This window comes from Delphinus delphis, chromosome 14, assembly GCF_949987515.2.
Source record: "Delphinus delphis chromosome 14, mDelDel1.2, whole genome shotgun sequence".
Classification (NCBI taxonomy): domain Eukaryota; kingdom Metazoa; phylum Chordata; class Mammalia; order Artiodactyla; family Delphinidae; genus Delphinus; species Delphinus delphis.
This window is the reverse complement of record NC_082696.1, coordinates 13702105-13729973: the sequence shown is the minus strand read 5'-3', so window position 1 is coordinate 13729973 and position 27869 is coordinate 13702105. Positions and strand designations below refer to the sequence as shown.

The following is a 27869-nucleotide window of genomic DNA, read 5'->3' as shown; positions in this document are numbered from 1 at the left end:
AACCATTTGTCATGGACCAAATATGCTCATGGACATTTTGGACCAAATGTCGGCTAACTGGAAAGACTGGAAAGGCATAGCCACAGGAATAGAAAGAAAATTCGGGAACCAAATGAAGAAAGTATTTCAAAGATGAATAACTATCTAAAATGCTTCTAATAAGTGAGGTAAAATGAGGACTGAGAATTGGCCATTGAGTGAGGAACAAAAAGAACCCTCCCGAACCTGACATGGATAGCAGGGCAAGGAAAAACGTGATTGGAACGGGTTCTAGAAAGAATGGGAGAAGAGAACTATGAAGCCAAAATGAGATCTAAGACAATTCTTTCAAAGAGCTTCACTGTAAAAGGAAGGAAAAAAAAAAAAAAAAAGGACAGTAGCTGAAAAGGGAGGTAGGTTAAGAAAGAGGCTTTTTAAAGATGAGAATAATAATGGTATATTTTATGTGGGTGGGAAAAATCCAGCAGAGAGAGAGAAAGAAAAAAATAAAGAAGCAAAGAACTACGGGAGTTATCTTTTGGAAAAGAGCAGGGAGGATGGGATCCAGCGCACATGTGGAGGGGCTGGCCTTAGCTCGAAGCACAGATGGTTCATGCATAGTAACAGAAGAGGAGACGGAGTATCCGGGCACAAATGCTCGTAGGTGGGTTGACGTGGCCGTGGGAGCTTTGCGGAAATTCTTTTTTGATTGCTTCTATTTTCTCAGAGAAATAGGAAGCAGTGTCATCAGCTAAGAGTAAGGATGAGGGAGGAGGTGTGGAAGGTTTCATGAGACAAGGTATAAAATAGTTGTCCCAGAAAGGCAGAGGGAATAGAGTCCAAAAATGCTTTTGGAATGCCTGGGAGCATTAAGGACCCACTTGGGCTAGTCATCGTGACTGGGGGTGTGTTCTTCTCCAGCCACAGTCAACTGCCTGAGTGTGGGCAGGAGCTAGGCAGAGAATTGGCTGTAACCAGGGTGATGTTTAACCAGGAGTGTAGGACAAAGTGAGACCTGGTTGTCTGTTTATTTTCCACATACAGAGTAAACCCCCTTCATGACACAATAAATGAGGTACACAAATTCAACTGCACGAAATGCAGGGTTGCATCAATGAGACAACGAAAAACAGCATTTTGAGCTAGGTCCGTACCATCAAAACGCGGAGGAAGCGTATTAGAACTTACGCTGAGCACAACGAACCATGCAATGAGCTAAATAGAGTCGCAAATGACTGAGACCAGCCAGGCCTAATCCCACCCCTTCCTAAGGCCACTGTTAACTCCCACCCTGACCCCACTCCTTTAGCACTAGGACAGGACAACACGGTTCTCGGTTTGCCTTCCTTTGAGAATGGAGGCAGGAATGAGGTGTGGAGCCTATAGCCAATCACGTTATTATGTAAATTCACACTGTCATTTGCTTTATCTTTTCAAAGATAACAAATAGCAAGAGAAATAACAAAGGTAACTGCTGATAAAAAAACAACGCAGAGATACTGGAAAATACCTCAGGTAATGAGTCTACTGGAATTGTCCTTAACAAGTACAGAAAAGGGAAGTGCAGATCAGAGAACTTCTAAGAAGGTGCAACATCTCTGAACCAGTATGAACGGATGCCTGGGAGGCCTGATTCAGTGCAAGTCCCAGACCATACTAGTGAAACGAGGATAGTTATCAGTTAGCCATTAATAAATAATAAACTGTAACCCGTCTTCACTGATCAGGCTTGCTTTAATAAAAGCTTGCATGTTCTCCAAGGGTCACACAGCCTAAACAATAAGATGTTGGCCAAGGTGAATTTAGGAGCTTGGAGTCAGCCGTGTCCAGTTTGAGCTCCAGCCGGTTAAGACTGGCTAGGTCGGGCTTCCCTGATGGCGCAGTGGTTGAGAGTCCGCCTGCCGATGCAGGGGACACGGGTTCGTGCCCCGGTCCGGGAAAATCCCACGTGCCACGGAGGCGGCTGGACCCGTGAGCCACAGCCGCTGAGCCTGCGCGTCCGGAGCCTGTGCTCCGCCATGGGAGAGGCCACAACAGTGAGAGGCCCGCGTACCGCAAAAACAAACAAACAAACAAAAAAGACTGGATAGGTCCACCAACCCTCCATCTGCGCATGCGTCGAGTGGTGGCCTATTGACATCAGAGGGCCCAAAACTCCACCCTCTGGTCACGCTAAGGCCACCATTTTCTGAACATACATCCCATGAGGAAGCCTGTGGCTCAGCTGCATCTGCACAGAACGAGTAGTATCACCGCACCTTTTTCTTATCTCTCATCATCTTTCCCTGGGCTCCCCATGCCTCAGCCTTGCCTCATAAATAATGAGAGCCCCTCACCTTCAGGGAGGTGGGTCTGAGATCTGTTCTCCCATCTCCTCCCTGGACTGCCTTGTGAATAAACCCTTTCTCTGCTGCAGACCTCGGTGCCTCAGCCTTTGGCCTGCTGAGCAACAGGCAAACAAACCTGATTCGGTAACACACTAGGCCTGTTACGCTGGAAGGTTTTCCAGCCAGAATGTTTACCTTGTGTTGCTCACGTTTCCGTTGTATCGTGTTGGCCGTTTCCTCGTGAACCTGCTGAATGGTTATTTCCTCTCTCAGGGCCACCTCTGCTCTATATAACCAGGCCCCTATGGTGCCCAGAGGTGCAGGAAGAGACTTATCGAGTTGTATATGCCAATCAAACAGCTGAAAGACAAAATTGGAAAGACAGTATCTTAACACAGAAGACAATTCCTAAAATTCCCCCAAATGATTTTAAAGCCTACAAAATGCTTGAGGTAAATAATTCGGGGTTAATTTAATAAATATCAAGTAAGAAAGTATCTGTGTTCTGAATCTGATGCTTTGAGAAGTTCAGAACACAGATATTTTCCTATTTGATATTTATTAAATTAACCCCAAATTAGTAACTTAAATGGGGAGAAAATGACACTTAGAAGCAAGTTTTGAGCAAACTTAAAATACATCTTAGACATGGAAGGATATTATTGGGAGATTAGGCAATTTTCTTCTTATAAGCAATAGCATAAAGTGCCCAGTGATTTTCAGACTGGCTTTTGCTGAAAGGGAATGGACTGGCTTTGCTGACGCGCTCAAAGATGCAGCAATTATACACCTGCTGATGTGTATCCTTTAAAACCTTCCCTATGACGAAAACAGGTCCAGAAAAATCAGGGTCGTCTAGACATCTCTGGAGGAAAATGAGTATTCACGATTCTTACTATAATAATATAATTCTCTAACCATCTTGTCATTTCTTCCACTTCACCCAATTCTCAGGTACTGTTTCCTAACTTATTGCAATGAGAGGTGGGATGGGTTGGGGTGCCTGAGATCTAATCTATTCTTTGATGGAGTTTAATGGGAAAAGTTAGACTATGAAAATGAAGAAAATAGGGTGAGTCCGAGGCAAATATTCCCATGAGTGACAGAAGTTTCAGAGGTTTTGAAATCTTGGTCTTTGAGTCTGCAAGATATTAATATGAAAGTTACAGAGCAATTTTCCTTCAAGTTCATGACCAGATAAGAAGATAAGCTTCAACTAAAGAATATAAAAATAAATGTGAATATAGGAAGATGATTAACTGTTGATGAAATCTGATGAGGGAATTTGGAGAAGCTGTTGAGGCTCCATTCCTGGGGAGTCACCTCTTCTAAACAACGCAGGATTAAACTGTGCAAAATGAGAAGTAACCTAGGTGGTCTTTCAGGATTTCAGTGTCATCTGGTCAATGGCGATGTCACACTTAGGGCAGGCAAAGCAGGAAAGAGCTGTTAAGCACTTCCGCTGACGGAAAGGAAAACTTGACAAGTGGACAAAGTCTATCCCACAGGTAAACCTTCCCACCTCAGACAGAGATAGGAGGACCTGATGTAACATCATTTTGAAGAAAGGGATGACAGAAAATATTTTTGACTAAATTATATGAGTCTAATGAAATGAATCGTTGGAGAACTTACCCTAGAGGACACTCGATCCCAGGATTGTTTTACCAACGCTTGGTCAAGTGACAATTTACCATCTCTGTGTAATGGTTGTATCAAGTGTTCAATCTGTTTCCTTTTCATTTCATATTGAACTCTGAAGTGCTTAAATGACTAAACGAGGAAAAACAGCAACAACATGGCAGCTAGTCAGAAAAGGCAAAAGCAAAGGAAACCACATTTCCTAAATAACAATCCTTTATGTTTGGATAACGTTCAGTATATGTTGTTGACAATAATAATGACAATGACAATGCTAAAAGCAGCTAGCATTCATCAAGCCCGGATGATGAGCCTGGCTCCATGCTAAGTGCTTTGTACATATTATCTTCTCTGGCTCCCCATTGCCCTACAGCCTAGACAAGCCCCGTTATTACTACCAAGCCCAGAGGTGACCTGGCAAAGACAAGTAGTAGAGTTCGGACTAAAGCCTAGGATTTCTCATTCCTAGTTAAATAACCTACAAGCCAGTCCCTGCTCATCAGGAAATAATAATCAACAGGAGTATAAATCTATATTAATAATCAAAATAGTTGCTTTCCTTTAAAGCACCAAACAATTTACAAATAAAAATTGCACATATCAAAATAGTACAGAATTAACAATATCTTAATTTGTGTTTAAGTAAGTCGGTATAAAGAGGTTTACTTTAGGGGACATCACTTAGGTAATAATCCTTTGCTTTAATTCTATGGTGTTAAAATATTAAGTATTATATCTTTCTTTTGTCACAGTATGGTTAACATAAATTTGTAATATGTAGACTTAACTGTAAGTCTAATACTAACCTCAGAAAGTAGTGATTTTAATGAAAGTCCTACATTTTATGTTCAATTAACACATCCTAAAATACGTCTCAAAGTCCAAATATGAATTGAAAATGCCACTCAATGTGCAATTATATTAAAGAACGTGAGAACAGCCCTGCAGAATCTAACAGATAACATCTGAAAGAATTTCTTAAGTCACTGAGTAAACAAACATGTAAATTCACATAACAAACACTTGGGGGAGTTGGTGAATAAATATTTCCCCACAAATTTTACCTTCCATTCCCTCTAACTTAATGTAATTTTAAAATACCAAAACATAAAATCAGTCTTCAATTTTGTTCTACAGAATTCTATATATGGAAAAATGGGAAAATACACTATTAATTGATAAGTAGAAACAGAAGATTTTGATTACAGAATAAACACACAAATGACAGAAAACATTCCCTCTGCTGTCTAACCCTATTTTAAGAGATTTGTGATCATCTTTGGCCGGAAAGGAATGTTTCTGATTTATACTTTTCTAATCCTTAGTTTTCATCTTAATAACATCTGTATAACCAGTAATTTTATAACTGGGAATTTATTTTTTGATAATTTATGCTAAGACTAAAACTCGCTAATGGACTAAATAAGTACATTCACTCTGTTCTTGCATTATAGTCTCAATTTACTGATTTAATCATTTTAACCAGAAAATTATCTTTCTGGGGGAAAAAATTACATTGTGTTCCACAGCAAAAAGTACAAACATATAATCACATACGGAATTTATTGCACTGCCAAGTCCATCAAATATACTGATGGCATCATCAATCTGAATTCAGGCACGCTTTACAGAGAGGATTATATAAAATCACACACTAACTCTAACAGCTAAATCTTTTATCATCTGCCACTTCGCATCTCTTATATCACGCACACCTTTTTTTGTAGGAAAAATGATCAAAACATAATGTAGATTAGAATATACTATAGTTTTGCCACTAAAATGCAATGATATTTTAAGTAGGAGAAAATGTCAATGCTACACAGAGTTAAGTCACAATTTAATGGAAAAAACTCTGGAAGTGGAAATTGGAAACTGAAATACAATTAATGATAGTGTAATGAGACTGGAAGAAAGAAGAACCTCCGCGGCAATAATAACACTGGCTGCAGTGTGAATGCAATAGTGTTGAAGGAGGCAGGTGGCAGGAGAAACTGATCTCATTAATGGGCCCACTCCAAAGAGTCATGTTGCAATTTTTTATTTGATTCAGCTTATTCTATAGTAATTTTCAACTTGGCACTGAAGTCATTTTTTGGTGGAATTTTTTATTAGGTAACATCTGTAAGATCATGAGTTGTACAAAAACAGCGATTAAATGTGTGTGTTTTGGGTCACCTGCAAGACTCTGAGTTCTCGGAAAGTCATGAAGCCTCAGAACTCTATATAGTGCAGATACGTACAATTTAAAACTACCAACTCCATCTCTGGGTGTACCCCCAAAGGAAATGAAAACAGAATATCGAAGGGATATATGCACTCCACGTTTATTGCAGCACTATCACAATAGCCAAGATATGGAAACAACCCATTAATGGATGAACGGGTAAAGATGATGTGCTGTATATATACACAGCCATGAAGAAGAAGAACCTCCTGCCATTTGTGACAACGTGGATGAAACTTGAGGACATTATACTAAATGAGATAAAGCAGACAGAGAAATAGAAACACTGCATAATGTCACTTATACATGGAATCTAAAAAAGTCAAACTCATAAAAACAGCAAAATGCTGGTTATCAGGGGACTGGGGGTAGAGGGGAATAGGATGGATATTTAAGTATACAAACTTCAAACGAGTAGTAAGTCAGTCCTAGATGTCAAATCCACGGTACAGTGAATATAGACAACAATACTGTATTATAATCATCAAACTTGCTAAGACAGTAGAACTTAAGCATCTCAACCACTAAAAAGAAATGATAATTATGTAACATAGACGTGCTAATTATTGCTACAATGGCAATCACATCATAATATATAAATGTATTAAATTTTAAAAACTACCTATTTATATAGAAATACAATTATTAAATTATATGTAAACAAAATAATGTATATTATTTCTTTAAAGACATTTCTCATTAATATCATTTGAAAGATTAAATATAGATTAAATGATAAATAGGAATGTTACTCATGAAAGGCTTTTAAAAAAACTGAAATCCGTTTTCCTTACATTACCTGATATTTATCCTGCAAATTTGATTCTGTCATCTGTGCCCTTGTCAACTCTCTTTCAAATTGTTCTATCCAAGCTTTCGTTTCCTTCAAAATTAGCCTGTCTTCTCTCTAGAAACCAGCAGACATTACAGTTGCATTAGTATCTGTGCATTTACTTAATTGCTGATTAATACTTGACTGATCCTAGAATATACTGAATATTTAATAAGTTCCAAATGTCTCTGAAAAATTTTCTTTCTCCCTGCCCTCACTTCTTTGGGAGAATAAGAAACAAAAATTAATTCTAAAAAAAAAATCTTAATTATTGTGCTGAATACTGAAATTACCTACCTCCATTGTTCTTCTCAAGAGACATTTATTTAATTAAGAAAATGTGCTGGGGCTTCCCTGGTGGTGCAGTGGTTGAGAGTCCGCCTGCCGATGCAGGGGACACGGGTTCGTGCCCCGGAGCCTGTGCTCCGCAACGGGAGAGGCCACAACAGTGAGAGGCCCACGTACCGCAAAAAAAAAAAAAAAAAAAAAAGTGCTTAAGAAGAAATATGTAAGTTCAAAAACACTCACAAAAAGCAATGGCTGGAATGGTAGTGGAAACAGGCCTGTGGCTGCTTCTTAACCCAAGGCCATTGGTAACACAGAGGACTGTTCTGGATCAGATTAATTTTGACTGAATTTGAGGAGCTACAGTCACAGTAATACTGGATTACTAGTGTATATTATTTTTATTTTTATTTTTTTTGCGGTACGCGAGCCTCTCACTGCTGCGGCCTCTCCTGTTGCGGAGCACAGGCTCCGGACGCGCAGGCTCAGCGGCCATGGCTCACGGGCCCAGCCACTCCGCGGCATGTAGGATCCTCCCGGACCGGGGCACGAACCCGTGTCCCCTGCATCGGCAGGCAGACTCTCAACCACTGCGCCACCAGGGAAGCCCCACAAATATTTTTTTGAGCACTCAACATGTGCCATGAACTTTACTAAACCATACAACTCAACATTGCACAGAAGAGATGTGATGAAACTCAGGATTACAAACTAATTGAACACTTACCTTTTTCAATTATTTCCTGCTTAATATTTTAAAGTACAAAAATAAATCTTTAACTTTATTTTAATTTTCCAGGTCGCATATAAAGAAATTGTAGTTATTTTAATTTTTCCTTTTATTAGTGCTATTAAGTATTATTAAAAAGAAATTAATGTCATCTTAGAATTAAAGATTAGTGAGGAAGTCCATGGGAGTGGCTTAGACTGTAACTAACATTTAATAACACATATGTCATTTGTTCTACTAGAAAGGAAAAGGATATAACAGAATTAAGGTGTTAAAATAAATGTGTACATAAAGACAAATACATGCAAAAGAATGGCTAACAAGCTACAGAATGCAGAATGTTTGAAAGAGGTCACTAATTCAAGATTACTTAAATCTTACCTTAAGAATTTGGATAGAATTTGCAAAAGATGGGAAACCTGGAAGTATTTCCTAACAATATGAAAAGATAATATATAGAAAAATAATATGAATCATGGAAAAAATTATATAGGAAACAAGAAAAATGGTGAGGCATTTGTCTATAAATAAATAGACAATAATTTTAAGGGTATAATTATTTTAAGATGTTTTAACAACTTTTGAAAGTATCAAAATGTTTGAATCAAACAAGGCAGTGTAGTATTGTAGCATTTGATGTTTTTGTTTTAATTTGTAATAGTCATATGTGGCTATATATATATATATTATACATGTGTCTTGAAGTAGTAAACATTTTGAAAGGAGAACAATGTAAAGAAAAGGTATATGGATTCATATTTTTCTCTATAAATACTGTCATAATACGCATCTCTGTATTCCTATACAATTAAGACTGTGCTGTGCTTCTAAAAGCAGTCAGTAAAATTTGTTTCAGTGGGGGAAGGAATGAGTGAATAAATAACTGAAAGTTTACTAGATGAGAGAGATAAGCCAACATGCCTATTTTATTTATTTACAATTGTGTGCTAATTATCCAAGTACTACCTTTAGGGAAAAGTTCGTTTATCAGTTTTAATGGATGAAGTAAGAAAGGCATAGCAATGTCTATTTCCAATAAGAAAATTCGATTTAACATAGTATCTATGTAATATCTAATTTAAATAAATTCATAAAAAGGATATGAAAATCAAATACACCAAAAAATGAAAGCCTGGTAGACATGTTGATGCCTATATATATATATATATATATATATATATATATATATATATATTTGTGTGTGTGTGTGTGTGTGTATGGTACGTGGGCCTCTCACTGCTGCGGCCTCTACGTTGCGGAGCACAGGCTCCGGACGCGCAGGCTCAGCGGCCATGGCTCATAGGCCCAGCTGCTCCGCGGCATGTGGGATCTTCCCGGACCAGGGCACGAACCCACGTCGCCTGCATAGGCAGGTAGACTCTCAACCACTGCACCACCAGGGAAGCCCGATGCCAATATTTTTAAAAAATGAATTAAAAGAACCGTTTAATAAAACCTGAATAGACAAATAATGAGGATTTCTACATGATGACACCAACCCTAATATGTAGTGTATAAAATCTTAAAGGTTCATTAGACAGAATTAGATGGCCATTTAGCTGCATTAAACAAACATAAGCCCTATATCATAAAAATTTTTTTAAATCCTTTTTATTGTGCTCAAAATATTCATTTTTAGATGCTCATACCCTACTTTACAAATGCCTCATTAAAAAAAGGGTAAAGCTTATTTTTTAAAAGGAAAATCAGAATTTATCTTCTCGAGAATGAGATTAGTTTCTTAATAATAAAGTTCTTTAGTACAGTATATTAACAAGTTTAAAGCAGGAGTGTGCTTCAAATCTCTGAGGATTTTTGCATTAAATCCTTGCTCATGAGCATTAACGTAAGTATCTCATTTTATTTCTCAGACATTACCAGCCACCGTGTTTACTCATCTGGAGGGATGATTAATGTCAGAGAAATTAAGAGTACAAGTTTAGAAATCAGCTCAGAAGTAAATCCAACTGGGTAACATAAGAACTTGAGATATGACAATCAGGTGGAAAGCTGATATTCTCTGTGCCGTATGAGGTAAGTCTAATACACCTCCTTACAGAGTTTCTTATTCATAGAGCACTGTCCATGCCCAATTATATTCTCAAAACCCAGAAAACCCCAAATGAATCCCAAGCACACAACTCAGTCCACACTGGAATTTGCACAGTCTTCTGCTTTCAGTGGTGCTCCTTAGGAACACTATTTTTCTAACTATAGAATAAGTCACTCTGGTGATCAACATTTGTGCCTGAAGCCTGGCAAAGAAGAACAACAACAAAAGGTTTCTTGAAACCATAGTTTTGTTTTGTTTTTTTGAAACCATAGTTTTTAAAATAACTAACATAGTTCTATCAAATGCCACCTTAACTTCATCTAAGCGACCTAGGAAACACCAGTTACCGCTGTTTTGCTTAATTCTTTTACGAAGATTTCTATTAGTGCAAAACCTTTTCCTACTTGAAAACTTTGGTGTATGTTCCCCTGACCTTTTCCTTCCTTAGATCCATTTCTAAGACACACAGTACACTTTGTTTTTTGTTTTTCTTGTTTCTCTTCATTATAATCTCAAACCTCTCTGAAAACTCTAGTAGAGACCTCAACAGTAAAGACAGAGAGATTGTTTTTAACATGTCTTGAAAATTCCATTTATAATTCTTCCCTAATGTCATTCTGCCTAATAATTAATTTTAAATTCAGTAGTGAATCCTCGTCCCTCTAAAAAAAAACCCACAAAAACCCAAAACCGAAACAACAAAACAAAATCAAAACTAAACAATACTACAGTACTTTTAAAAAATAGGAGAATAATATCCATTGTTGTTCAAAACAGAAGGTAGGCATTCTGCTGGCTGGACTGTAAAATGGGAGATCTTTCTACAGGAGGATTTGAAAAAATCATTTCAGAAGCAGTAAATATCTGTATGCCCTTTAGTCTAGGAATTTCTCTTCTAAGAAAGAACTGTAAAACAATGCTTATTACAAAATTGTTCATAGAAGTATTTTTTTATAATAGCAAAAAATCAGAAATTTTCAACAATTAATATTGGGTAAATAAATTACTGTACGTCTATATGATGTTCTAGAAAGAATGGCATGAGAAGGGTTTTTTGTATGATGTTAACAGAAAACAGAAAATTATAAAATTGTATGTATACTGCAATTCTATCAATATTTTTGTTAAAATATTTTATGTGTCTACACACATGGAACTCACACCAAAGTGTTACTTTTTTTAGAATAGATTCTCTGCAGAAGGTCAAGTACAGGTAATTTTCTTTTTCTTTTTTTCCCAACTTTTGTTTTTGTCTATTTATGACAACAAACATATATCATTTGAGCAATATGAAAAATGTAAATGTTATTTAAACTACTGAGAGGCTGAGAATCTAAACACAGTGAATAATTAGAACTTTCATAAGTTTGCCTTACTTACATATGTTTGCAATGAGTAGCAACTTATAAATCTAAAAGTCAAAATTAGATTTTATCAGACTGAACAGAAGAAGGGAACTCAGGATCTAAATGCATAAATAATATGACGGATATAAAATTAATTCAATCGTCAAATTGCTACAATAAAGTTTCCCGACACTGCTATCTTTACTTTATTCTACTCTACTATTTTATTTCATTTCATTTTATTTGCCATGCCGTGCTGTTTGGGATATCTTGGTCCCCCGACCAGAGATTGAACCTGTGCCCTCGGCAATGAAAGTGTGGAGTCCTAACCACTGCACCACCAGGGAATTCCCTATCTTTCCTAGGTTTTAATCCCTCACTATTATATGTTCAGTATTTATTATTAATAATTCTTTCTCTGCTATATCCAACATACAAATCAGAGAAATCTTTCCCTCTAATCTCCTCCCCAGTTGGTGATATCAGTCTTTACTCAGTTGCTCTCATATTAAAATGCATTCCAGTTTAATTTTTTGAAAACAGCATATTAAAAATCCAAGTCACTACCATCGAGTGTATTATCAGCACTCAAACAAAAACAAACACTTACATCATTCTCTTGCCCATCAGTGCCTGTACTGTGAACGTCGGGATAATGTTTCAGAAACTGGGCTACGTAGGTCATAATAGACTTCTCATCTGGTTTATCCACATCAACATCTGGAAAAACCAAACCCAAATGTGAATAAATTAAATAGCATTAAAAAGATTTTAATAATACAAACTTTGAAATCTAGAGAATATACCAAAAGACACTGTCCTAAATGCAAAAGAAAAATAGAGTACTATTTAGAGATGGTGACAGGAAAAACCAGTTTAGTCTGGATAATCCATGGGGGAAATTTTACGACTCAGAAAGATGACATATTTTAACCAAGAGCTTTTAGGAAAGTAGTACATGTTTCATTTAAATAATCTCTACACTCATCAGAAATATGAGATATATATAGTTGTTCCTACATTCTGTCTAGTTACTAAAATACAAATGATATGTACATTTCAGAGTTGGGGTAGATGAGTAGTAAAACATGCTAACAGATGTGGCACTGAATGACAAGTGACTACGTAGTCTACATACTACATATGGCCAAATATCAATTTATTTTAGAAAAGAGAGAGATGCCTTATGTCCAAGTCCTTATGCAGCTTCTCCATTGTGGAGCCTTCCGTCTAAGTCACTGTACTTTGAACAATCAAGTACTCTTTGAGTGAAACAGAGCCTGAAAAGATCTCAATCACTGTCATTTTAAAGTATATAGATGTTTACCTAATTAAATCAGTAAAAATCAAGCAAAGATATTTATATGAATTTAGTAATTATAGAATCTGGGTAAGACTGGATACATAAAAAGTGTTGAATGTTTTCAACAAGTCTTAAATATCCCTTTTAAAGGCAATGGAATAAGGGGTTACATTTGGAGATTAGAAATACAATATCTGCACCAATAGAGAAAAAAAACCAGAACAAACAAAAACCATGAAAATCAAAATATAAAACTGCCCTAATATTTTGTATTGTTTCTTGCGATTTGAAATATAATTTCTAGCGACCATCAATGTAGGATTTAAGAAGTGGTACAACTCTTAAAAGACTTAAAGATAATGTATTCTGGAATTCACGAGATGACTCAGAGGTGATTTTAGAAATGATAAGATCACTGATGTGGAGAACGCATGTGAAGAATAAAACTTTCATGAAGAGTGAAAGTGGAAACATTTAATACATGACTTAATATAGTATATGTTTTTAAATACACATGCGACTAAATCATAAAACAATTGTTATAATAGATACTGGTCTATTTAATCTGTATTCCTAAGAGTTTATATGTTCAAGTTGGCTAAAAACTTTTTTGAAGTGGAAGTTCTCATTAGGAAAATAATCACTTTATATGTGGGATAGCCTTGCATGTGGGCAAACTCAATTTCTGATGATCAAAGAAAATATTAAGATCCTCTGGTCTGGTGGATATGAAAGAACCATTCGTATCCTCCTCCTATCCTACTCTAGGAAGAAATTTCAGCTCTGATGCATTCTCTGAAGTGAGGGCTGTGATATTTGTGTGTCTTTCCCCTTGAGCTGAGTAGTGTCCTGGATACTACTGGCTTTGTGTGTGTGTGGTGTGTGTTTGTGAAGACACAAGGTGGAAAGTCCTTGGCTCCCCTAGTGAGACTGGAGGGGGGGCGGGCACCACAGGTCCCTAAAATGTCAAGGGATCTCCATGCTGGCCGTCATCTCAGAGGAAGCCAAGCAGGTAGACACTGTTTTAGAGCTAGAAATGTTCATTCTGAAATCTCATCTTTAAAAATAACTTGCGGGACTTCCCTGGTGGTCCAGTGGTAAAGAATCCACCTTCCAAGGAAGGGGACGCAGGTTTGATCCCCGGTCGGGGAACTAAGATCCCACATGCTGCAGGGCAACTAAGCCTGCGCCGCAGCTACTGAGCTCGCACGCTCTGAAGCCCTCGCGCCACAACTAGAGAGAAGCCCACGTGCCACAGTGAAGACCCGATGCAGCCAAAAAAAACAGACAAAATAAATAAAATAAAATATTTTAAAAAAACTTGCTTTCGCTGTATTTACATTTTTGCATTCATTAATGGAAATTTCCATAATTACCAAGCCAAATAAGGCATTATCTGGGACTTTTGGAAAATTCACTTTGACCCTTTTATTTCAATTTAACAAACAACTAGAAGTTTATTAAAGGCACCAAAATTGCCTTTTGAAGGCTTGACAGAGTTAACTCCATTTCCAGAAAGTCTTAAAATTCACAGCCTCACCAAGAAGTTGCCAAGAAATTCTAGTGAAAGATATTAGGTCAATCACTTGGGTAGTTTTCCTGACTGACACCTAAATACTGGGTAGTTATCAACATTTCTAAGTTTCTAATGACTAACATTTTAAAGATACGCTCTGAGATTACTAACAATTTTTTACTCTTCCGGATTCTCCTCCTCGCCGTACACTCACTTGTAAAACTTTCATTCCATCCTGAGGTACACTGAGTAAGTACAGTTCCCCTGGCTGGTACCACCCATGTCAAGGGCTGTTAGGAGCAACACAGCTGTATTTTGCTCCCGTGTATAGTGGCAAATATTTTTCCAAAAGAAAACTGGTGCAGGAAGATACTATTCCTTCCCACTTTTCAAAGTTTTCTGACCTCTCGGAAGGCATCTGTAATATCTGGGTTTAAGACATACAACCCTACTGAGTTGAGGGATACAAGAGCCAGCAGTCGCTCAACGTGCCTTCGGGATCTAGGAGTCTCGGGATTCCCAGCTCCGTTTCAGCAATAGTGAAAGCCTCCTCCAGGTTTTCCCGGTTAGATCTTCCTTTCACCTTCTCCAAGTCCACTAGTTCCGGTTGAATAGCATGGATGACTGAATGAAAGGCCACTCCACTTCTCCAACTCCGCCCGAAGTCTTTTACTTCTATTCCGCTCTGCCTTTAAAGAAAATAATGATAATGTCACTTTCTAAGCAGGTAATGCACACTTCCTCAAAGACTCAATCTAATCCTCCTCGGCAGTGGACGATGGGCAGTTAGCTATACCGGTATACTGGTTTTGAGAAAAAATAAGCAAAGCAAAATTTTTAATGGGTACCAAGATAAGGTGTAGAAATTCTGGTTCCATACTTAAAGAGTTTTCTATATTAGAGTTTTCAGTAATTGAAAGACTCAATGGAAAGCACATTTTTAAAGGAAACCAATAGAGAGAAAAAATACCTGACAAAATAAAAAAAGGGAACATTTTAAAAACACCGAAACTGGTAACAATTCACCATTGTGTATTTTTTTGAAGAAGTCTCTAACACATTTCTAATGAGAATGACAAGCAGCCTGTGTTGTACATGCACAGATGATAACAGATAGATATAATGTGGCTGAATTATATCAAATGCTGTAGAATGAACAAAATGCAAATGGTTGTGACGATGTCTCTAAACTAGTCACAAAAAACCCTATACTCCACATAAGTACAGACAAGATTCATTTACCCTACCATCAAACTGTTTGAGCAAATTGTTTTTTAAACTCTTTTTATAGAATTGCCTTGAGGGCAATGTGCTGGTGGCAAATCTTTGCTCTTTCGTGGATTTACTTCAAAGCCAGATATGATCACTAAGAAGTGATGCAAGTTTGTAGCAATATTTTGGTGTTGAAAAAACAAGCGAGGCAAGCTCACAATGAATAATTTTTCTCTACATGTAACTTATCAACCATAAAGACAGTTTCAAAAAGAGTTGCAAAGATGTCTTTGAGCAACATTTTTTGCTTAAGTCTAGAGCCTTTAAAAGTGATCAATAAATTAGGTAACATTCAGTAGATAAATATTCTGGTAGTTTCTTTTTAGAAATTTAGTCTCATTACAGTTGTTTCTAAATAAAGCAGAAATAATATCACTGAATTCTTCTTTTCTACTATATTCTCAAAATTTCCACAAACTGTAAGAGACAATATATCTTACTGATACCGTGATTAATATAAAAAGTTGGTAAATGTCCTTACATTTTCTCTCTGCAAACTTTAAGCTTCACTTTAAATCATGTTCTACCAATGTATACTGAGTTTCCATAAAATATATTGTGCTAAAAATAACATCCTTGGACCTAATCACTGGCTTCTTAAATAAATATTTTAAAAACAATTTTGTAAGATTGCAGCAACATCTCTTAGTTCTTTTAGAGTTTCTGTCTCTGGTGGTAGAGATTTAATTTTTTCAGACAATGCCTGACACACTGGCAAATGTCCAGCCAGGTTAAACAGTATGTTCTTATTATCTATTCATTTGTACATTTGCCGCTGATTTTTCTTCCTATATTTTCCATTTGCCAACAGTTCCCCATTTCAAAACGTTTTTGTATGCACAGTCTCTTTATGCCACCTCACATTATTTTTTTAATTTTATTTTACATTTTTTTATTTTTATTTTTTTGAATTTTTTATTTTTTTTATACAGCAGGTTCTTATTAGTTATCTATTTTATACATATTAGTGTATTTATATCAAATTACATTTTAACAAATTGAGTTCTGGTTCAAGATGGCAGAGTAGAAGGACGTGCTCTCACTCCCTCTTGCGAGAACACCGGAATCACAACTAACTGCTGAACAATCATTGACAGGAAGACACTGGAACTCACCAAAAAAGATACCCCACATCCAAAGACAAAGGAGAAGTCACAATGAGACGGTAGGAGGGGCACAATCACAATAAAATCAAATCCCATAACTGCTGGGTGGGTGACTCACAAACTGGAGAACACTTATACCACAGAAGTCCACCACTGGAGTGAAGGTTCTGAGCCCCACGTCAGGCTTCCCAAGCTGGGGGTCCTGCAATGGGAGGAGGAATTCCTAGAGAATCAGACTTTGAAGGCTAGCGGGATTTCACTGCAGGACTTCTACAAGACTACGGGAAACAGAGACTCCACTCTTGGAGGGCACACACAAAGTAGTGTGCATATCAGCACCCTGGGGGAAGGAGCAGTGACACCATAGGAGACTAAACCAGACCTACCTGCTAGTGTTGCAGGGTCTCCTGCAGAGGTGGGGGGTGGCTCTATCTCACTGTGAAGACAAGGACACTGGCAGCAGAAATTCTGGGAAGTACTCCTTGGCTTGATCCCTCCCAGAGTCCACCATTAGCCCCACCAAAGAGCCCAGGGAGACTCCAGTGTTGGGTTGCCTCAGGTCAAACAACCAACAGGGAGGAAACCCAGCCTCACCCATCATCAGACAAGCGGATTAAAGTTTTACTGAGCTCTGCCCACCAGAGCAATAGCCAGCTCTACCCACCACCAGTCCCTCCCATCAGGAAACTTGCACAGGTTTCTTAGATAGCCTCACCCACCAGAGGGCACACAGCAGAAGCAAGAAGAACTACAGTCCTGCAGCCTGTGGAACTAAAACCACATTCACAGAAAGATAGACAAGATGAAAAGGCAGAGGGCTATGTACCAGATGAAGCAACAAGATAAAACTTCAGAAAAACAACTAAATGAAGTGGAGATAGGCAACCTTCCAGAAATAGAATTCAGAATAATGATGGTGAAGATGACCCAGGACCTCAGAAAAAGAATGGAGGCAAAGATCAAGAAGATGCAAGAAATGTTTAACAAAGACCTAGAAGAAGAATTGAAGAACAAAAAACAGAGATGAACAATACAATAACTGAGAGGAAAAATACACTAGAAGGAATCAATAGCAGAATAACTGAGGCTGAAGAACGGATAAGTGACCTGGAAGACAGAATGGTGGAATTCACTGCTGTAGAACAGAATAGAGAAAAAAGAATGAAAAGAAATGAAGACAGCCTAACAGACCTCTGGGACAACATGAAATGCACCCCTATATTCACATTACAGGGGTCCTAGAAGGAGAAGAGAGAGAGAAAGGACCAGAGAAAATATCTGAAGAGATAAGAGTCGAAAACTTCCCTAACATGGGAAAGGAAATAGCCACCCAACTCCAGAAAGTGCAGAGTCTCATACAGGAGAAACCCAAGGAGAAACACGCCAAGACACATAGTAATCAAATCGGCAAAAATTAAAGACAAAGAAAAATTATTGAAATCAGCAAGGGAAAAACAACAAATAACATACAAGGGAACTCCCATAAGGTTTAACAGCTGATTTCTCAGCAGAAATTCTACAAACCAGAAGGGAGTGCCATGATATACTTAAAGTAATGAGAGGGAAGAACCTACAAACAAGATTACTCTACCCAGCAAGGATCTCATTCAGATTCTGGGGAGAAATCAAAAGCTTTCCTGACAAGCAAAAGCTAAGAGAATTCAGCACCACCAAACCAGCTCTACAACAAATGCTAAAGGAACTTCTCTAAGTGGGAAACACAACAGAAGAAAAGGACCCACAAAACCAAACCCAAAACAATTAACAAAATGGTAATAGGAACATACATATCAATAATTACCTTAAATTTGAATGGATTAAATGCTCCAACCAAAAGACACAGGCTTGCTAAATGGATACAAAAACAAGACCCATATATATGCTGTCTACAAGAGACCCACTTCAGACCTAGGGACACATACAGTCTGAAAGTGAGGGGATGGAAAAAGATACTCCATGCAAATGGAAATCAAAAGAAAGCTGGAGTAGCCATACTCATGTCAGATAAAATAGACTTTAAAATAAAGAATGTTATAAGACACAAGGAAGGACACTACATAATGATCAAGATATCAATCCAAGAAGAAGATGTAACATTTATAAATATATATGCACCCAACATAGGAGCACCTCAATACATAAGGCAACTGCTAAAAGCTATAAAAGGGGAAATCGACAGTAACACAATAACAGTGGGGGATTTTAACACCTCACTTACACCGATGGACAGATCATCCAAACAGAAAATTAATAAGGAAACACAAGCTTTAAATGACATAATAGACCAGATAGATTTAATTGATATTTATAGGAAATTCCATCCAAAAACAGCAGATTATGCTTTATTCTCAAGTGCACATGGAACATTCTCCAGGATAGATAACATCTTGGGTCACAAATCAAGGCCTCAGTAAATTTAAGAAAACTGAAATCGTATCAAGCATCTTTTCCAACCACAACGCTATAAGATTAGAAATCACTTACAGGGAAAAAAACGTAACAAACACGAACACACGGACGCTAAACAATACATTACTAAACAACCCAGAGATCACTGAAGAAATCAAAGGGAATTCAAAACATACCTAGAGAAAAATGACAATAAAAACACAACGATCCAAAACCTATGGGATGCAGCAAAAGCAGTTCTAAGAGGGAAGTTCATAACTATACAAGCCTACTTCAAGAAACAAGAAAAATCTCAAATAAACAATCTAAACTTACACCTAAAGGAACTAGAGAGAGAAGAACAAACAAAACCTAAAGTTAGCAGAAGGAAAGAAATCATAAAGATCAGAGCAGAAGTAAATGAAATAGAAACAAAGAAAACAATAGCAAAGATCAATAAAACTAAAAGCTGGTTCTTGGAGAAGATAAACAAAATTGATAAACCATTAGCCAGATTCATCAAGAAAAAGAGGGAGAGGACTCAAATCAATAAAATTAGAAATGAAAAAGGAGAAGTTACAACAGACACCGCAGAAATACAAAGCATCCTAAGAGACTACTACAAGCAACTCTATACCAATAAAATGGACAACCTGTAAGAAATGGACAAATTTTTAGAGAGGTATAACCTTCCAAGACTGAACCAGGAAGAAATAGAAAATATGAACAGACCAATCACAAGTAATGAAATTTAAACTGTGATTAAAAATCTTCCAACAAACAGAAGTCCAGGACCAGATGGCTTCACAGGTGAATTCTATCAAACATTTAAAGAAGAGCTAACACCCATCCTTCTCAAACTCTTCCAAAACATTGCAGAGGAAGGAACACTCCCAAACTCATTCTACGAGGCCACCATCACCCTGATACAAAAACCAGACAAAGATACTACAAAAAAAGAAAATTACAGACCAATATCACTGATGAATATACATGCAAAAATCCTCAACAAAATACTAGCAAACAGAATCCAACAACATATTAAAGGGATCATACACCATGATCAAGTGTGTTTATCAATATATGCAAATCAATCAATGTGATACACCATATTAAATAATTGAAGAGTAAAAACCATACGATCATCTCAATAGATGCAGAGAAAGCTTTTGACAAAATTCAATACCCATTTATGATAAAAACTCTCAGAAAGAGGGCATAGAGGGAACCTACCTCAACATAATAAAGGCCATATACGACAAAGCCACAGCAAACATCATTCTCAATAGTGAAAAACTGAAAGCATTTCCTCTAAGATCAGGAACAAGACAAGGAGGTCCACTCTCACCACTATTATTCAACATAGTATTTGAAGTCCTAGCCACGGCAATCAGAGAAGAAAAAGAAATAAAAGGAATACAAATTGGAAAAGAAGTAAAACTGTCATTGTTTGCAGATGACATGATACTATACATAGAGAATCCTAAAGAGGCCACCAGAAAACTATTAGAGCTAATCGATGAATTTGGTAAAGTTGCAGGATACAAAATTAATGCATAGAAATCTCTTGCATTCCTATACACTAATAATGAAAGGTCAGAAAGAGAAATTAAGTAAACAATCCCATTTAGCATTGCAACAAAATGAATAAAATACCTAGGAATAAACCTACCTATGGAGACAAAAGACCTTTATGCAGAAAACTATAAGACACTGATGAAAGAAATTAAAGATGATACCAACAGATGGAGAGATATGCCATGTTCTTGGATTGGAAGAATCAATATTGTGAAAATGACTATACTACCCAAAGCAATCTACAGATTCAATGCAATCTCTATCAAATTACCAATGGCATTTTTTACATAACTAGAACAAAAAATCTTAAAATTTGTATGGAGACACAAAAGACCCCAAATAGCCAAAGCAGTCTTGAGAACAAAAAACGGAGCTGGAAGAATCAGACTCCCTGACTTCAGACTATACTACAAAGCTACAGTAAGCAAGACAATATGGTACTGGCACAGAAACAGAAATATAGATCAATGGAACAAGATAGAAAGCCCAGAGATAAACCCACACACCTATGGTCAACTAATCTATGACAAAGGAGGCAAGAACATACAATGGAGAAAAGACAGTCTCTTCAATAAGTGGTGCTGGGAAAACTGGACAGCTACATGTAAAAGAATGAAATTAGAACACTCCCTAACACCATAAACAAAAAGAACTCAAAATGGATTAGAGACCTATATGTAAGACCAGACACTATAAAACCCTTAGAGGAAAACATAGGAAGAACACTCTTTGACATAAACCACAGCAAGGTCTTTTTTGATCCACCTCCTAGAGTAATGGAAATAAAAACAAAAATAAACAAATTGGAACTAATGAAACTTAAAAGCTTTTGCACAGCAAAGGAAACCATAAACAAGATGAAAAGACAACCCACAGAATGGGAGAAAATATTTGCAAACGAATCAACAGACAAAGGATTAATCTCCAAAATAAACAGCTCATGCAGCTCAATATTAAAAAAACAAAGAACCCAATCCAAAAATGGGCAGAAGACCTAAATAGACTTTTCTCCAAAGAAGACATACAGATGGCCAAGAGGCACATGAAAAGTTGCTCAACATCACTAATTATTAGGGAACTGCAAATCAAAACTACAATGAGGTATCACCTCACACCAGTTAGAATGGGCATCATCAGAAAATCTACAAACAACAAATGCTGGAGAGGGTGTGGAGAAAAGGGAACCTTCTTGCACTGTTGGTGGGAATGTAAATTGTTACAGCCACTATGGAGAACAGTATGGAGGTTCCTTAAAAAACTAAAAATAGAGTTACCATATGATCCAGCAATCCCACTACTGGGCATATACCCAGACAAAACCGTAACTCAAAAAGACTCATGTAACACAATGTTTATTGCAGCACTATTTACAATAGCCAGGTCACGGAAGCAACCTAAATGTCCATCGACAGACTGATGGATAAAGAAGATGTGGTACATATACACATTGGAATATTACTCAGCCATAAAAAGGAATGAAACTGGGTCATTTGTAGAGATGTGGGTGGATCTAGAGACCATCATACAGAGTGAAGTAAGTCAGAAACAGAAAAACAAATATCGTATATTAATGCATATATGTGGAACCTTGAAAAATGGTACAGATCAACCAGTTTGCAGGGCAGAAATAGAGACACAGATGTAGAAAACCAACGTATGGACAGCAAGGGGGGAAAGCGGTCAGGGGTGGGGGTGGTGATGTGATGAATTGGGAGATTAGGATTGACATGTATACACTGATGTGTGTAAAATGGATGACTAATAAGAACCTGCTGTATAAAAAAAAAAAAGAAAACTAAAAAAAAAAATTAAGGTGGGTGTAAATAAGTGAACAGCTGATAAATATTCATCATGTATTAGATATTTTCTGATTTTCTTGAATTTTATTGTATATATAAAATGTTTTCCTAAATATTCACCATGTTGGAACAATTAAAAATGGTTTGTTACATGGTCTTCCTCCTTATTTGTTGAATACACACACACACACAGACGCACGCATACACACTTATAATGTTTTGTATTAGATCAAACTAGTAGGTGATATTCCTAAAAAGCTTTAGTCCAAGCCTCTGAACTGTAGATACAAAATCAAAGAAAATGTAGATACCTCACTTAAAGAAGTGATACAAACTGAAAGAAACTTAGATACATCACTTAAAGAAGTACATCCAATTTATAGGCTAATAAATATTTGCTTCAAGTTATTTTGAATGGGTCTGTATACACATGTCTTCATTTGTTTGGTTATCTTACTGATTTTTGTCCTAAAATACAACTGTTCTTAGACATTTGAAAAGAAGGTATGCAAATGTCAGACATGCTTTCATTTCTGACAGTATAGATAGCAGATGAAATTGGTAAAAAAAAAAAAAAAAAGAAGGGGGGATTAACTATCTTGTGTTACTGAAACAGTTTTTTGATTTACTTATCAAGTATTTTGAAATTTTATATGAAACCTCAATACACTCCGACAATTTGGTGCTCACTGGATGTTTTATCCTTTCTCGCCATCTTCAGTCTTGTGAGATGGATAAACCTTCACACTACGGAGTCTCACAAATGATAATTTTACAGACATGTCATATACTGAACTAGGTACAGATTCTAAAGTTATTTTATCCATGTCAGGTAAGAAATTGCTTGAAAAATAAATACCAGGATAGTGTAAAATAGCTTTTAGAAAAATTATCGACAATGTGGGAGCATGACAGAATCATGTGTTCATTCCAGACTATTCATGGCAGAAAGCGGTCATCTCCCTAAATCTCTACAATTTATGCAGCTGTTAAATAAATGGATCTCATTGAGGTGTTGATAGGTGGAGAATCCTTGGGTCCACAAATCTGGACATTTATACAGGTAAGGAAAATACAACTTCCACCAATGTTACAAACATACAAGTTGCAGGAATGACGATTATTATTAGACCCCTGCACATCATGTGTGAAACAAAACTTATGCAGGAAAACTCCAACATCATTGAATTTGATTTTATTTCAAGCTATATAATATTAAATGAAAATTTATTTACTTTGTTTAATTAAATGCTGTGTGGAGCAAGAGACAACAGAATGTCACATTGACATTATTACAAATTTTTATCGTGATAGCATCATGATATATGTTGTAGCATGTGGTCACCAGTCCTCTCCTACCCAACATGTTTCTTCTCCCTGCTTGGTTAAGCTGCAAAAGAGATTAGTAATACCCACTGTAGATGGAATGCAAAGAGCATGCCAGCAATGTGGGAAGGGCTTTTAATTTCATCCCTACTAGAGTCCCAAGAGTCACAAAGCTTTGCTTTCAGAAATATTTTTAATTGCAACTTGAATCATAAAAATATACCCCAAATTAGAAAACCATCAACACACTTTACAAGTTAAATAAAACTATACGTTAGTAACACTAATTACATCTTCTCTACGTTTATTTTTTTCTCTCCTTATTTTTGCTCTTCAAACTCTTTAAAAATAGAACTTCCTGTGTTTAGTGCCTCAGTGTTTTATAATGATAAGTACTTGTTTACAACTATTTTCCAGAAGGAGAGAATTAGATGTGGGTTATATCTAGGCATGTGAAACAAAATAGAAAGCGAGTTAATTTTACATGTCATTTAGGAAAATCTTACAAAAACACATCTTCTAGGTGAAGAGATCTTATTACGTACCACATCTGACCACAAAATATTGGTATGATCAACTTGAAACTCTATTGCAATTGCTATGAGAAAGTACTTTTTGAGAGTAGTAAGTTTATATCCAGTATCCTCACATATATGTGCACACATGTAAATTTATTACGCTTAGAAGCAAACTCCCAGTCCATATAGCTGGAGCTGACAAAAGAATGTACATTCCAGATAAAAGATAAGATCAAAGAAAACATTAAAAAATAAAATTGCCAGAAAGTGTCAAGGTATAAAAACAAATATGATTATTTCAGAATGTGGATCTCAGTCCACAATATTATTAAATAGAACTCAATAGTCTTACGAAGAGATAATCACGTTTAAACCTCTAATTTATTTGTGTAAAAATTATCTAATAGCAGCAGAAAATCCAAACAATGACCTAAATGGCATTAGTCCTCATGCTAATCAAGTGTAGGGATTAAACAACTTAATTGGGTCCCATCACACAAGTGAAGAAGGATTTAGTTTTATTACAACATTTTCCTAGAGTATCAGGGATGCTTTCTGTTTACATTTTAATTCAAGGGAAGAGTGAAATGAGAGCCGGAGCAAAGCCGTTCATTCCTCTGTCTCCATAAATTTTGCAATCACTGGAATGTGCACTCAGTCATAAATTGATAACTCAAATTATTCAAGGGTTTCTAATTTAAACAAACTCCTTCTTGGTACTTACTTGGCGACTGTGTACTGGACCCAGTTTAATAAAGCCTTCTTAGCATTTCCTTGGATCTTGGTGGCCACCTTCCGTTTGCTTGGGGGGCTGGTGGTCTCAGAGCTGACCACGCTGTCCACAGAGGATGTGCTGCTGGACAGAGGCTGCAGCTGCGGTAGGTTGCTGGTCAACTCCTCAATCTGCGTGTGCATCAAACAGTCGGCAAAACGTCAGCATTACGTCAGCATTATCTTTGTTCTTCTCTTCTCAGGTGGTTTAATTTTCCAACTTGATTGATCTTAACACCCTTAACCTCCCAACAGTATAAGCTCTTAAAGGGCACGACCAATGTCTTACTCCTGTTTGCACTTCCTTCCACATCTAAAATGGGACCTTGTACACAGTAATGAACACTTGTTAAATACATGCATGAATGAAGAAAACAAAACCTAATGGTTCTCCAGACTCAAAGGATGTACACACCAAGAGTGAATCCTAATGTAAACTACAAACCTTGAAATGACAGTGATGTGTCAGTAAAGGTTCATTAATTGTAACCAATGTTCCACTCCCATGCGGGATACTGGTTAAGGGGAGGCTATGCATGTGTGGGTGCAGGAGGTACATGGGAAATTTCTGTACTCTGTGCTCAGTTTTGCTGAGAACCTCAAACTGCTCTAAAAAATAAAGTCCATTTCTTTAAAAAAACGACCTTACGGCTAGAAGAATTATCCCAGAGAGAACAGCAAGTTAATTTCTCCCCTTAATGTCTAATAGGAGCATAGAATCGCTCCCTTCCAGAGGACAAAGAAAAACTTCCTGAACTCTTTTTACACCAATATTTCATCTCCATCGTGTTCTACCCACTTCTCGGACTGGGTACCTGGCCGAGTTCTTTGGAGAGTTCCATATATAACACCTTAGTGGAGAAAAAGAGGGCATTTTTGCCAACAAAAAACAATGTACATGTGAAGGTCACATCTCTGCTAACTTGAGGTTCAGCCGCAAAGGTACAGAAAATGAGGGCATTATTCATCATTAAAATGTCCACCACTACCTCCATCTGTGACATTTATATCAACTGAAAAGGGAGCTGAAGAAGTACAATACCTGGAAATACAGAATAATGGTCCACATCAGTCCGAGAACTATCGAGGGTCGGCCATCAGCTATATCAGTGGAGTTAATGTTGACTAATTTAATCTGTTTAAAAAGAAAAACTGTACTAGTAATGTACTAGAAGATTACAGACCATTTAATTATGCAATAAGTAGCACTTGACTAGACGTCAATAACATGTGGTCATGCCTGGGCAGCAGTACACAAGAGGAAGCAGGGTGAGCCATAGAAACATGGTTTCAGTGGAAATTTCAGGGGCATTCATTAGGTGCACACAATAAACACAACTACAGAATGAATTTCAAAAACTGGTTTAAAGTTGAAAAAAATATGACATCATGCGAGGAATTACCAACAAAACGCCAGACAGGAAAAAAAAAAAAAAAGGTTATTCTTTACATTCAGAGGTTGACTGGAATGGAAAAGAAACTGTGAGGGGAAGTTTAAGAAGATGCACTTACTTTGAAATTTGTTACCAAATAGCATGAAACTTATGTTCTCTTTTACCTATAAAAGTCAGCAGTTAAAAATTCTAAAATTTGTACTAACCGGTGATCCTCTGTACATGGACTGACATGAAAAACAAAGGGAGAAGATGATACATATATATAAATAGTCCTTCAAAATCCACATTATTTGCTCAAAGGGAATAAAAATGCAGGTGGTAAATTTAGAGCGTGATTTGCAGAATACATTTTAAAGATAAAGGAAAGGCAAGAAATAGTTAATTATTAAGAGAAACAGTTAAGAGAGTAGAAAGAGACTGGGGGGATTCAGTTCCCTACTTTGGGGCACTGACAACTGTAAAGCACTCAGAATTAATCTGTCGACAATTGTCCCCAATTATTCATTTCAAAGTCTTCCTAACTATGAAGAAGTCCCAGGAACATAGACTTGTATGGTAGGTCTAGCTCAGTCAACCTCTACAGAATACAGTTAGCTACTTATCCTCCTCTTCATAATCCCTGGACAAATGAGAAAAAAACTAAAGTACTTCTTAGACTTCTAGCTCAATAATTCTCAGCCAAGGGCTTCCCTGGTGGCGCAGTGGTTGAGAGTCCGCCTGACGATGCAGGGGACACGGGTTCGTGCCCCGGTCCGGGAAGATCCCACATGCCGCGGAGCAGCTGGGCCCGTGAGCCATGGCCGCTGAGCCTGCGCGTCCGGAGCCCGTGCTCCGCAACGGGAGAGGCCACAGCAGTGAGAGGCTCGCGTACCGCAAAAACAAACAAACAAGCAACAAAAAAAAATAATTCTCAGCCAAGATTTAATAAGGTGTGATACTAAAATAAAGTTCAGAAGTTTGTAAATAGCTTACTTTTTAAAAAATATCAGAAGCAAAATCATCCCACAATCACCTTACTCTTGAGTAATTGGTTTAAATTTACTAGTTATACCTCTGAGGAGTAAAGTAAAAGCTAGCACAAAAGTCATTGTAAATAATTTGAGATATACCCATGGGATTTTATCTCACTGCTAAAGTTCATTCAGCAGGTTCAGAGACAGAAAAAAATTGAGAACTTCCACAGATCACAAGATCATATGTCTACTTCTTTTAAACCTAGCACTGAGTAAGATATAAAATACTTGTTGGTGGAAAATAAAGAGTGTCACATTGCTTTAATCTTTTATGACAGAACCTATTACAATCTTTATAATCATTTTGACGGCTCCATTTTACAATTTCTCCAGAATTTTCTCTATATCCATTTTAGTGTCCACGGGCCACAAATTTATAATACACGTTAATAACCACAAGATTAATGCCTTTCATAGAGGACAAATTATTTCTCTTTCCTTATATATCATTCTTTTTGAAAA

The 27869-nt window shown here is 37.0% G+C and overlaps 1 protein-coding gene across 15 annotated transcripts in view; it reads right to left on the bottom strand.

The window, feature by feature from the left end:
- The window catches only part of SYNE1 (spectrin repeat containing nuclear envelope protein 1), a 464275-nt gene that overhangs the window by 320470 nt on the left and 115936 nt on the right, over window positions 1-27869 (bottom strand). For 14 of the 15 annotated variants that reach the window (XM_060029753.1, XM_060029751.1, XM_060029760.1 and 11 more), the window contains exons 6-13: window positions 26040-26132; window positions 24951-25129; window positions 14732-14928; window positions 12031-12140; window positions 8403-8453; window positions 6974-7081; window positions 3942-4079; window positions 2502-2666 (exon numbers count right to left, since the gene is read on the bottom strand). In XM_060029753.1, the coding sequence (XP_059885736.1) occupies window positions 2502-2666; window positions 3942-4079; window positions 6974-7081; window positions 8403-8453; window positions 12031-12140; window positions 14732-14928; window positions 24951-25129; window positions 26040-26132 (1041 nt within the window). The remainder of the gene's footprint in view (window positions 1-2501; window positions 2667-3941; window positions 4080-6973; window positions 7082-8402; window positions 8454-12030; window positions 12141-14731; window positions 14929-24950; window positions 25130-26039; window positions 26133-27869) is intronic. The other variant, XM_060029759.1, reaches the window with a different exon arrangement.